This window comes from Populus trichocarpa, chromosome 5, assembly GCF_000002775.5.
Source record: "Populus trichocarpa isolate Nisqually-1 chromosome 5, P.trichocarpa_v4.1, whole genome shotgun sequence".
Taxonomy (NCBI): Eukaryota; Viridiplantae; Streptophyta; class Magnoliopsida; order Malpighiales; family Salicaceae; genus Populus; species Populus trichocarpa.
The window spans coordinates 24,170,281-24,183,302 of record NC_037289.2 but is presented as its reverse complement, the minus strand read 5'-3'; the positions used below and the strand labels follow the sequence as shown (position 1 = coordinate 24,183,302).

The 13,022-nt window shown below is 35.6% G+C and overlaps 2 protein-coding genes across 5 annotated transcripts; one reads left to right on the top strand and one right to left on the bottom strand.

Moving 5' to 3' along the window:
* Positions 1-345: 345 nt before the first annotated feature.
* Positions 346-4,874, bottom strand: LOC7494668 (uncharacterized). 3 transcript variants are annotated; one of them, XM_052452967.1, is made up of 12 exons: positions 4,468-4,874; positions 4,161-4,380; positions 3,875-4,081; positions 3,714-3,784; positions 3,274-3,436; positions 2,573-3,166; positions 1,857-2,237; positions 1,691-1,766; positions 1,550-1,613; positions 924-1,059; positions 680-793; positions 346-586 (listed from the first exon to the last, which is right to left on the bottom strand). In XM_052452967.1, exons 1-12 carry the CDS (start codon positions 4,857-4,859, stop codon positions 521-523), a joined length of 2,484 nt encoding a protein of 827 aa, XP_052308927.1. In that variant the 5' UTR covers positions 4,860-4,874; the 3' UTR covers positions 346-520. The 3 variants fall into 3 exon arrangements, 2 of the variants coding, with proteins under 2 accessions (XP_052308927.1, XP_052308928.1); XR_008059238.1 differs by lacking the exons at positions 346-586; positions 680-793 and adding an exon at positions 1,174-1,414; XM_052452968.1 differs by lacking the exons at positions 346-586; positions 680-793; positions 924-1,059 and adding an exon at positions 1,364-1,483.
* Positions 4,875-7,867: 2,993 nt separating this feature from the next.
* LOC7494667 (uncharacterized) lies at positions 7,868-12,342 on the top strand. 2 transcript variants are annotated; one of them, XM_024600481.2, is made up of 12 exons: positions 7,868-8,209; positions 8,361-8,580; positions 8,668-8,868; positions 8,965-9,170; positions 9,271-9,433; positions 9,568-10,161; positions 10,422-10,802; positions 10,893-10,968; positions 11,041-11,104; positions 11,578-11,713; positions 11,910-12,023; positions 12,105-12,342. In XM_024600481.2, the coding sequence occupies exons 1-12, from the start codon at positions 7,923-7,925 to the stop codon at positions 12,168-12,170; spliced, it is 2,508 nt and encodes an 835-aa protein (XP_024456249.2). In that variant the 5' UTR covers positions 7,868-7,922; the 3' UTR covers positions 12,171-12,342. The 2 variants fall into 2 exon arrangements, with proteins under 2 accessions (XP_024456249.2, XP_002307762.3); XM_002307726.4 differs by having other exon boundaries at positions 7,872-8,209; positions 8,965-9,035.
* Positions 12,343-13,022: the final 680 nt, after the last annotated feature.

Here is a 13,022-nt window from a genome sequence, read left to right as displayed (position 1 = left end):
CCTGGCCCGATTGAGAGTTTGCAAGAGTGACTCGGGTGAATTTAAAAGGTCATTCTAAGTTCATTTTTAAGCTGAAACGATGTGTCTCATTGGGTTTTGGTAAAACCAACTCTCATTGAGTTTTGGTAAAACCAAGTCTCATTGAGTTTTGGTTGGGTCTTAAATTGACTTGATTGAGTCAACTTCCAACTTATGGCGGTTAACTTGTATATCACTGGTTCTATTTCACGGTAGAAGAGTCACCTATACACCCGCTCGTGCAAAAACCAACCCATTTTATGCGAGCAAAGAATCACAAAAAATGGGGTTATTTTAGGACTCGGTAATCAGAACTTACAATGTCACTGTTGCAAAACCCTCATAAAAGTACGATTAATTTGGAGAAATGGGTGTTGTCCTTTACAGGTAATAAATGTTCATTTCAGAATTTTTTTTTAAAAAGAGCTGCGATGACAATATCTATTGATCATTTAGATCTTTCTATCAAGTGTAGGTGCTCCTTTTCCATCCAAATCCGATCTTACTCGTTCCAAGACGCATCCAACATCCTTGCCATGAAGCTATACGTATCAGCGGCTTCATCGATCTGTGGATAAACTGCCGAATGTCAATAGTCCGATCCCTTTTCTATATATCATTGTTCAGTCTAATAGGCCCCAAAATTTTGTGCTATAATTACCTTTTTTTTAGTTGGGCGTCCAGCTCCATGTCCAGCCTTACACTCAATGCGACCTATGATTGGATTTGTCTGAGGACTATTCTCCAAACTCGTGCACAAAATATATTGCATGGTCTGAAGAAACAAGTCGGACAGATTTTGAGAAGGGCAGTATAAATGAAAGCAGATATGATACAAAATGAATGATGGATAAGACATATGACAGCCCCCGACTTAATGAACATTTACTGTTTTGAGAACTTACAGCCAGCAGCTTCAGAGAGTGTAATGGCACAACTCGATCATCATGATCAGCAGTCAATAGCATGGTGGGTGGGTACTGTGAAGGTTGTTCGTGATGTTGTTCCCATGGTCTGCGGACATTATGCAGCGGCGAGTACCTGAGTAAGGAAAACATGAAAGTTAAAACAAGATGCAGTGTCCAGATGTTCACTGAGACTTATCTTTGCAAGATTGGGAATATGTGATGGTGCCAAGCAGAGAATTCAGCTTACACAAAAAAGCTCATTAACAACCAGCAAACTCTAAGATGCTATATAATGCCTTAGTTAAGTTGCTGAACGAATACACTCAGAGAGAGGCTGGTGGTTCCATGGAAATAGTAGAGTGAACAAAGTTCACAATCACCACCTTTGCTGTGCACTTTAAGAAAGATGGCAATCAAACTCGCTAAGATATGGTTTAATTTGGCGATAATAAGCAAGAGCATCTACTTTGTGCTGCCACCGGTGGTTCCTAGAAGACAGGCAACTGTTATGGATCCAACCTTGCAGTGTTGGACCCGGGCTTTTAAACCAAACCTAACTGTAAACAAGGCTTTTAGAATAAGAAGATGCCACTAGATTCTTATACTGAATTCAACTCACTCACTTGATTAGCCAATCGAACTCTTCCTTCTTGTCTGAACAGCCATAGTCAGAAGTCCATGCATGACCTAAAAAACAAAATTCAGCTAAAAATCAATATATAGACGGTGGTTATTGCTTATTAGAGCCATAGGAAGTCAGCTACCTATGGTAAACTTGTGAAATCGCAGCATGTCCATAACACCAACATGAGCCAGAGCACAACCAAAGAGGTCGGGTCGCTACCACATAAATGTAATAAACACAATTAATACAGATTAAAATAAGTGGCGAAACTAAAATATAATCAGGCAAATGAATAGACTTTCCACCTGATTTATGCAAGCCCCAACAAGCAGCCCGCCGTTGCTTCCACCTTCAATGCACAACTTCTTTGGTTGGGTATAACCAGCAGATACGAGGTATTCAGCAGCTGAAATGAAGTCATCAAAGCAATTCTGCTTTCTCGCAAGTGAGCCCGCTTTATGCCATTCCTCACCGTATTCTCCACCACCACGAATATTTGCAATGCAGACAACAGAACCTAAATGCCTTGTCAGAACAATTCGACTGACACTAAATGATGGTGTAATACTAATGTTAAATCCACCATAGGCATATAACAAACATGGGTGTGACCCATCCAACGTTATATTCTTCTTGGCCACAATAAACATAGGAATCCTGGTACCATCCTTGCTAGGCACAAAAACCTGAAATGAAAGCACCCAGTCAAGTAGGAAACAAATACCAACGTTTGTACATAGCGAGGACAGGAAAGGTGTATCTGTTAAATTTAATTTTCAGAAAAAAAATATCACTAAAGCTCCGCCAGAAAAAGAAGAGGAGAGAGAAAAGGAGAGCATCAACTAAATAGAACAGTATAGACACTATCAAAAATTATTCCTCTGCCCCCTTGGGGACACACTAGTAAAAAAGAAATAAGATTATTCCTAGAAAACATTTTGTAATTTAAACTTTAAATTGATCTAGTGATAATATCAAAACACCATTTAATGCTACAAAAACAAAAATGGGGAATAGTTACCTGATTCACTTGAAACTCTGTGCGATTGAATCCTGGCACGCTAATTTCACGGAATATCTTCACATCCGGAACCTCAGTGTCTAAATTGCATTGATATATTATACGAGAGGTGAGAAAGCTAGTAAACTCAATAAATACTGTACTATCCTCTCGCCGTGCAGATATCCCAGTAACCGAGCCAATATCAATTGGTAACCGATGCAGCAGAGATCCTGTTTTCAAATCCCTTATTTGTAGAACATGCTTCACATCATTCAAGTAACTCACAATCATTTTATCACCATGAACAGCATATGCCGATTCAAGAACATCTTTTTCGGATTCTGGGACAACGTCTATCCAACTACTCGGCTCCTTCAAATCTACCCGTACTATTTTATACTTAGGGGCATCTTTATTAGTCAAGAAAGTAAACAATGTGCCATCATTTGCAATCTCATGATACTTTGCATCAAAGTTATCAACAAGCTTAATAAATGGGAGCAGGCTATTTCCTCCTTTAAAACCTTCAAGGCCATCAGAAAATGCAGACATATCACAGTAGTATACTTTGTTGACAGGATCACAGCTCTCTTCAATATATAAGAGAAGATACTGCAGAATAACATGTAAATGATGTCATCTTGGAAGAAATTCAAACAAAAATGCTTTCTTCATTCTAGTCACGTGACAAAAATGAAGTAAATAAACATTCACAATACCTTTCCATCATCAGTCACACCAGCTTCGAACATGTATTTGGGGTTTTCCAGATCTCTCCAACACAGTATATCTTCAGATTGATCCGTACCCAAGAAATGGTAGTAAAGCTCATGATAAAGGTTGGAATTAGTCTCCATCCCAGCATCTAAGTTTTCTCCCTCTCTGAACAACAAATTCAATTTTTCTTTCAATCTAAAAACCACGAGGGTTCAATTATATTATCTACTAACATCGCTCAAACAATCAGGAATCCAAAATTATTCAATAGATTCATTCTTCATTCATCTCTCATTACTTATAACTAAAAAAATACAAGCTAGTTACTCTTTCTGGTAAATTAGAGTTCCCCAAATATCACTTGAAACTGTTATGTCTTGATCAACTACACTCAAGCAGCATTTTACTTGAAATTTCAAGGACACACAAAATGTTTACATACTTGGGATTTGGATAACGGCAATAGAAAAATCCTTTGCCGTCATGCGTCCAACTAACACCGGTAAACTTAACCTGCATCATCAAATAACATTTAAAACAATAAACTCAGCCACCAACACAACCAAAATCAAAATTTATCTAGGAATGGAAACAAAGCCTCACCCAATTTAAGGTATCAGCCTCGACTATCTTATCCTCCACGCGCATGACTTTGATTGTAACCCAATCACTCCCACTCGTACTAAGCCCATAAGCCAAGTACTTAGCATCCTCACTAACCGAAAGCGTTTCAGAATTCAATGAAACCGTCCCATCCTCACTCAGCCCATTTGGATCAAGCAAAACATCTGGCTCTCCCTCTAAACTATCCTGTAACCAGCCACAAAACATCAACACCAAGAATATTTTTAGGAAAAAAACATTGAAGACATCTTCTAGCTCGTAAAACCTGCACATAGAGGACGTTTTGTGCTTGAAGCCCAGTATTATGAAAGTAAAAATACTTGTTCCCTCGCTTAAACGGCGCGTCATATCGCGGGTGATCAAATAACTTCGTGATTTTCTCACGAAGTTTTTCTCTTGTATCGCATGCATTTAACACTGATTCTGTCAATTTTACTTGCTCCCGGACAAACCCTTTTACCTCCTCTGCGTCAGGATCTTCAAGCCTGCCAAGCCAAATACATTAATTAGTTTCTCGTGGATTAAGCTTTTTGCTCGGGATGGATTCGATTTTTTGGCAAGAATTTAATTACCATCGATAAGGATCTGCGATTTTTACACCGTGGTAATCATCAATTACAGCGTCGTCTCGGCGAGCGATTGGATACTGTAAAGGTTTGTCAAGAGCTGAGAGGGAACCCATTGGTCTTGGTCTTGGTCTTTGACGAGGACAGACCTCGGAATTGAAGACGTTTCTTCTTTGAGGTTGCTGTTTGGTTACGCTAAGGAGAGAATAGGAGAGAGGGGGACTTCGTAGAATGAGATTTTGGAGGTGGCGCGTAAAGAGGGAGGTGAGATTCGAGGGAGAAATAAATAAGGGGAAAGCGTGGTGTGCGAGTGAGAACGTTGCCGTTTGGTTTGGAACTTGAAGGAGGTGAGCCATTTGAGGATTGTCTGTAAACGATAGCACCACTCCATTCTCCATTTTGCTATATTAACCTTGTGGAGGATAATTTAAACTCGACCTGTGAGTTAATTTGATGATTTGATTTGGAAGGGTTTTTTATTTAATTGTAGTAGATGTTCAATAGGTGAAACTCGAGTTCCCTGATATATAATTTTGTTGCTCGATTAATTTGATTTTATCAAGTTAATTTTCAATAATTTTATTTGATTTTTTTTTTATTCAAATCAGTTTTATACTGAGTTAACCTGATTAAATCATAATTCTAATCAGTCTTGGGTTGAATTAGGTCTCAGATGGAGTATAATGAATATAGTTTAGAGATTAAAGGGTTTTTGAAAGTAAGTCTTATTTTTATTTTTTGGCTAAAATTTGAAAATTTTTTAAATTAAATTTTTAATTTTTTAAAATCATTTTAATGAACTAAAATCAAAAATAAATTTTAAAAAATAAAAAAAAATATTATTTTGATACTTTTTCAAAAAAAATATTTTGAAAAATAACGATTACCAAACTTTTAAATATCCTTTAAGCATATTTTTAGTACTGTGATAATTTTTATAATTTTAATTTAAAATTTATTTTTAGTTATGGTTTTAAAAATATATATAGAAATTGATTAAAATGTTCATCAAATAGATTTTTACACGTAGAATAAATTAAAAGCAAGTCTTTATAAATAAAAGATATAGTTACCTTAACTTTCATAAAATAAACTCAATTATATCTAAATTTAATACGAAAATTAAAAACTACTTAACTGGCTGAACAATTTCTTTTATAATTAAAAAAAAAATAGAAGGTACTAAGCTATACAAAACAACATCTAAGTGAAGTGTTATTGTCTGTTATAGATTCACAATATCTTTCAAATAATTTTTCTTGTTAAAATATAATGATATTTTTTTATTTTTAATACCAGCACATCAAAATATTTAAAAACACTAAAATATATTAATTTAAAATAAAAAATTATCAACAATTTTTTAATTTTTTTTTAAATGCAGTAACAAACGGGTAAAAATGTTGTCGAGCGGACAATGCCAGCAGTTCTTACATCTTGTCGGTGCTATTTTCTCTTTAATTTCTATTTCTCAAAATTCAAGTAATATCACGTGTTAATTGCAAAAAGAGGAAGCGATTTGGATTCACCATCCTTTTCTTTTGCTTATAATAATCACTACATTCTTGGAGTAGTTTTTACAACCAGGACTAGTCCTTTTCAATTGAGTTCTGGTTTGCATTTATATATATATAAAAGCTCGAATTCTTTTTTAATTCAAACAAAAAAAAATTATGTATAAAAAACAAACTCATTTATTACCTCGAATTAAGCTTTTAAATTCCTAGTAATCATCGCTGCAAAGTATAATTAACTTTTTATCCTTTTCGATTGTGCGAAGTTTGGTCTTGTTCTTAAAAATAGTTTTTTTTAAACGGTATAGTATTTAACCAAAAAAAACCTTGTAGGTGCTCATATGATGACCACTCGAGATTTATATGATCGTTAACTTCAGGGCCCGTGGGATTAGTCGAGGTGCGCACAAGCTGGCCCGAACACCCACGTTAAACTAAAAAAAAAACGACATAGGCACTTTATTTTTAAGAAAAAAAAAGAGTTTACACACAGATTGCTTCAAGAAGTGACACGTATTTGGAAATATATGGAAAAATTTTGCCCACCACATCGAACCAATGCTGTTATCGTTATTCATCAAATGTTCCAGATGCTTAAATCTGGAAACTAGACATCTAGCCAGGTTCTCCATTATTATTATTTTTTATTTGAATTGATTTTTATAAAAAAATAATTAAAAAAATATTTATTTTAAAAAAATTAAAACTAAACTGGAACCAGTTCAAACTAACCGGTTTCAGTTCGGTTAGATTATTTTCGAACAAAAACCGGTTTGGCTCGGTTTTTTTCCCGGTTTGGCTCTGTTTTTTTCGGGTTTTTTTATTTGGTTTCGGTTTTGTTTTTTTCAGTTTCAGGCTTGTAAAACCGAACCGGTCAGTTTTTTAAAAATTTTAATCAGTTTAATCGGTTTTTTTTGATGATTTGATTTTTTCAATTATTTTTTTATTTTCTTAATTTAATCAATTTTTTTACACACCCACCCTGATATAGTCATCATTATGTAAAGTTACAGGCACAAAAGGCCTTTTGGATTATTGAATTTAACAGTGTCGTTTTGTACGGCTCCAAAAAAAAGTTCAGTTTGAGTCATCTGTTTGTTTGCCAACAATGAAAGTTGAGTGAAATTCCGGTACAATATTTGATGGTTTGTTTTTATATTTTAAAAACAATCACTTTGATTTTAGAAAACTCAATATCGAGTCCCTACTTTTCATGTTTATTTGTAGATTTTTTTACAATTTAATTATTTTTAAAAATATTCTTTATTTCCAATGAAATTATCATGATAAAACTAAAAATACATTTAAAAGGAGTAATTTAGAAATCATAAATCATAAAAAAAACATAATAAAACAACACATTGGTCAAATTATAATTCACTCCTTGTTTGAACACCAAAGATTCTTATTATCTCTCTGACATAACAAAAATATATCCTTTTGGTGTCATGAACACAGTACCTACCTTGATCCGACAAAACAGACAAAATCCAAACTGTTAAGAGCAAAATCTTCTATTTTTTACAACACAGTTGGTGTTTTTTTTTTAATAATTTTGACAAAGAGAGATTCCGAAATAACAGAGACAATTTTATTCCATGATGCTAATGGTCAAAAGACATGGTGGTGTTACGATGACGAGGGTAATTGTTTTTATGTTTAAAAAATATTTTTAATTGGTTTAACGTGAATATATATAAAAAAAAAATTTTATTTTTAAAAAAACTTATTTTAATATATTTTAAAATAAAAAATATTTTAAAAAAATAAACACCACCGCCTTACCCACCGTTACCGGTCACTTTCCCTAGATTTTCTCGCGAAAAAACATGGCAACATAGGAGACCAATTACGTCGTCAGAATAGACCAAACGCCACCAAATCCTCGAAGCGCCCCCAACCCTTTTCAAAGTTCAAAGCAAATGACCACACAAAAATGGCGTAATCATGTTCTCATTCACTTGCTACGCAGTTCTCACCTACCGCTTTCCTCGCTGTCTCCAAACTCTCCCTTCCTTAAAAGGGCAAAGCCCTCTCTTATTCTTCCTTTCACGTAACCAGACACCAACCTCCCGAAAGAAACCTTTTCGATTCCGAAATCTCTCCCTGTCAAGACGAAGACCAATGGGTTCCCTCTCAGCCCTCGAACGACCATTACAGTATCCAATCGCTCGCCGAGACGACATTATAATTGACGATTACCATGGTGTAAAAATTGCAGATCCCTATCGCTGGTAATTAATATCTGTCTCTCTGTTTAAATATATAGTCCACTTCGGCGGGAATTCCTAACTTTGACCGAACTGAAGAGTTTGACTTAGTCTCGATGCAAAAGCTGGTCAGAGAATGCACAAGAAATTAATGTAAATTTGGTGTTTTTGGCAGGCTTGAAGATCCTGATGATGAGGAAGTGAAAGGGTTTGTACAGGAACAAGTTAAATTGACAGAATCAGTATTACAGACATGTGATGCAAGAGAAAAACTTCGTGAAAAAATCACCAAGTTATTTGATCACCCGCGATATTATACGCCGTTCAAGCGAGGGGACAAGTATTTTTACTTTCATAATACTGGGCTTCAAGCACAAGACGTCCTCTTTGTGCAGGTTTTATGAGCTAAAATTCGTTTTTTTAATCACATTGTTATTTTTTTTCAGAAGTTTTTGGTGTTGATGTTTTGTGATTCGTTACAGGATAGTTTAGAGGGAGAGCCAAAGGTTTTGCTTGATCCTAATGGACTTAGTGAGGATGGGACAGTGTCCTTGAATACACTTTCGCTTAGTGAGGATGCTAAGTACTTGGCTTATGGGCTTAGTACGAGTGGAAGTGATTGGGTTACAATTAAAGTTATGCGTGTTGAGGATAATATAGTTGAGGCTGATACTTTAAATTGGGTGAGTGAGACTTTGTTTCAATTCCGAGATGAACTTTGATTTTGGCTGTGTAGTTGGCTATGAGCTAATTGTGTTTAATGTTACCTGATAATGCAGGTTAAGTTTACCGGTATTAGTTGGACACATGACAGCAAAGGGTTTTTCTATAGCCGATACCCTGCTCCCAAGTATGTATCTACCTTTCTAAATGAATTAAGATGGGGGTGTAGCTTATCTAGGCATAATGATATTGACAGATGGTTCGGGGAATTTAATCGATTAGAATTGATAACTGCTTTGAATTTTAGTTATTTAAGTGTAAGGTGAGGTGAATAGTGAATTCATTGGAAGATAATGAATTACATATTGTGTTGAACCCTCTTAGTTTTTAGATTGATTTATGAAATTGAGTTTGCTATGTAGAGAGGGAGAAAATTTAGATGCTGGGACGGAAACTAATGCAAATCTTTATCATGAGCTATACTACCACTTTGTGGGTACGGATCAATCCGAAGATATACAATGCTGGAGAGATTCTGAGAACCCCAAATACATGTTTGGAGCTGGTGTGACTGATGATGGAAAGGTATATTGTGAATGCTCACTTATATTCTTGTTTTCTGAATTATTTATTTTATTTTGGCGAATGACAAGAATGAAGAAAGCATTTTTTATTCGAAATCCTTGGAAGATGACATCATTTTATATGTTATTTGGCAGTATCTTCTCCTATATATTTCAGAGAATTGTGATCCAGTCAACAAAGTATACTACTGTGATATGTCAGCATTTCATGATGGCCTTGAAGGTTTTAAGGGAGGAAACGCCCTGCTCCCTTTTATTAAGCTAATTGATGACTTTGATGCCCAGTATCAGGAGATAGCAAATGATGATACTGTATTTACTTTCTTGACTAATAAAGATGCCCCCAGATATAAAGTAGTCCGGGTTGATTTGAAGGAGCCAAGCAGTTGGATTGATGTTGTTCCAGAATCTGAAAAGGATGTCCTTGAATCAGCATTTGCTGTTAATGGTGATAAAATGATTGTCTGTTACCTGAGTGATGTGAAGTATGTAATACAAATAAGGGATTTAAAAACAGGATCTCTGCTGCATCAATTACCAACTGACATTGGTTCAGTTACTGGGATATCGGCAAGGCGAAGGGATAGTACAGTATTTATTGGGTTTACTAGCTTTCTCACCCCTGGAATAATATATCAATGCAATCTAGACTCCGAGGTTCCTGACATGAAAATATTTCGTGAAATTAGTGTGCCAGGATTCAATCGATCGGAGTTCCAAGTGAATCAGGTAGCTATTTTCTCTGTTTGCCTTTTTCTAGCATTAAATAGTGTTCTGATATCACCACTAGATCAATTTAAAGTGTTTTGTAGGAACAGTCTCTTTTTGTTTGCTGGTTTCCCTGTGGGACAGAGGAATAATCTCAATAGCTGAATTGCTTATATGAGATCTTGTTCCTCAAAATTAAATTCAACTTGTATATTCTTCTGCTCTCTCCATGTACAAAAACTAATCTATGTTTCCTACTTGACTGGGTTCTTTCATTTCAGGTTTTTGTGCGTAGCAAGGATGGTACCAAGATACCGATGTTTATTGTGGCCAAGAAGAATATAACATTGGATGGGTCACACCCATGTTTGTTATATGCCTATGGTGGATTTAACATTAGTATTACACCATCATTTAGTGTCAGTCGAATTGTTCTGACAAGGCATTTAGGTTCTGTTTTCTGCATTGCAAATATTCGTGGTGGTGGAGAATACGGTGAGGAATGGCATAAAGAGGGCTCACTTGCGAGAAAGCAGAATTGCTTTGATGACTTCATTTCGGCTGCTGAATACCTTGTATCTGCTGGCTATACCCAACCAAAGAAGTTGTGCATTGAAGGTGGAAGCAACGGCGGGCTGCTTGTTGGGGCTTGCATAAATCAGGTGGAAAGTCTATTCATTTGCCTGATTATATTTTAGTTTCACCAGTTATTTTAGTTTGTATTAATTGTGTTTATTACATTTATGTGGCAGCGACCCGACCTCTTTGGTTGTGCTCTGGCTCATGTTGGTGTTATGGACATGCTGCGATTTCACAAGTTTACCATAGGTAGCTGACATCCCGTGGCTCTAACAATGATCATCTTTTGTATCAATTTTTTTCTAAACTTTTGTTCTTTAGGTCATGCTTGGACTTCTGACTTCGGCTGTTCAGACAAGGAGGAAGAGTTCGGTTGGCTATTCAAGTGAGTTGAATTTAGTATAAAAATCTAGTGGAATCTTCTTATCCCATTACCCTTGTTTCTGGTCTGGGGTAGACATGTAGTTCGACTGTCTGGGTCTGACACTGTTTTCATTTACTGTCACTAAATTAAACTATATCTAAACTAAATAGATGGCTGCCATTTTTTTAAAGTCACATACCCACGATGGTGGTGATTGCCAACTTCGATACTGTTTTTTCCATGAAAAATAGTGGCATATTTAGACTGGTGAGCACCCCCATACCGTGCTCTACTCCCCTTCATTCAGCAAGTTAACCCAGGCAGATGGAAATTCAAGTCTATGGTTTTTTAGTTCATAAGCCTACCTTAATGTCAAGTTTCAGTAGCATAAAGCATGTTATCTGCTTGGCATGACCACATATTCACAACGAGTATAGTCTGATGATTTCTAGACGCTACTTTTGTTGTTTGACCTTCATGTTTTCCTTTCTCAGGTACTCGCCACTGCATAATGTTCGTAGACCATGGGAACAGCATCCTGAACAACCTTCTCAGTACCCATCTACCATGCTATTGACTGCTGATCACGATGACCGAGTTGTGCCGTTACACTCACTGAAGTTATTGGCTGTAAGTCCTCAACTTTCTTCAATCCTAATTGTTCTTTGAGATGGTAACACAGACGTTGTGTACATCGTGAATTCGGTTTGTAAAAGGAGAAGGATATTTCATGATCAGGCTGTTCAGTCAATAATTTAGTCAGCAGAAAAAAGTTATTACTGTGTTTACGCTTCCCTCTCAAAATGTGTCCAACTTTTTCTGCCAGACCATGCAATATATTTTGTGCACGAGCTTGAAGAACAGTCCCCAGACCAATCCAATAATAGGTCGCATTGATTGTAAAGCTGGACATGGAGCTGGACGCCCGACTCAAAAATTGGTAATTGTTGCACAAATCTATAGGTCTTGATTAGATCACCTTCTTATCACAGACTACTGACATTCGGCTCTTGTTCTGCAGATTGATGAAGCAGCTGATAGGTATAGCTTCATGGCAAAGATGTTGGACGCTTCTTGGACTGAGTAGGATCAGATTTGGAATAAAACAAGGAAAATATGCATTTGATTGATGAAAAAAGGACAAATAGCAAATGCTTTGCTCAAATTGTGTCCATCATTCACAACTACGTAAAAGATTTTCTTTTTGTTATGAATTTTCAGATTCTAATCACCTGAAAATCACAACCCATTTCTCTCAATTGATTAATGCTTTTACTAGGAAAGAATGGGTTTTGCAACACGACATTTCGAGAATATTTTTGTACTCTCACATAACATTTTAAGTTTTTAAATTAAAACAATTATTTAATACGATAACATAGCTAAAGATGGAATTTTATCATTCCAATAATATCTAATAAAATTATAAATTTTAATTATAAGGTGATGGAAGAGACATGTTAGAAAGAATATGAGATTACAGATGATAACTTTCTAAATGCTTTTTTTAATTATTATTTCATGATAAAATTCAATAATCACAAAATGGCATATTACTATATATGTATGTGTGTGTGTGTGTGTGTGTGTGTGTGTTTTTGTAAGATATAACGAAAATTGAACTATTGTTAGTAATAACTACAATAATGCTAGGAAACTTAAAAGGTTTTTTTCACTAAATGATGTGAAAATTTCTGGTGGGAGTTTGTAAATTACCATATCAAAGGTGAAGATCTATCCCATTACGATGAATTTAAAAACGTTCTCTACTTCAAATCTGATGTTTGGTAGTGGAAAAGGTTGTCATGTTGTTTGTTCTCGCTCTCTCAAAAGGTGTCCAACTTGTTTCCCCAGGCCATGCAATATGTTCTGTGCAAAAGCTTGGAGAATAGACAACAGTCCCCAGACCAATCCAATAGTTGCTCGCATTGATTGTAAA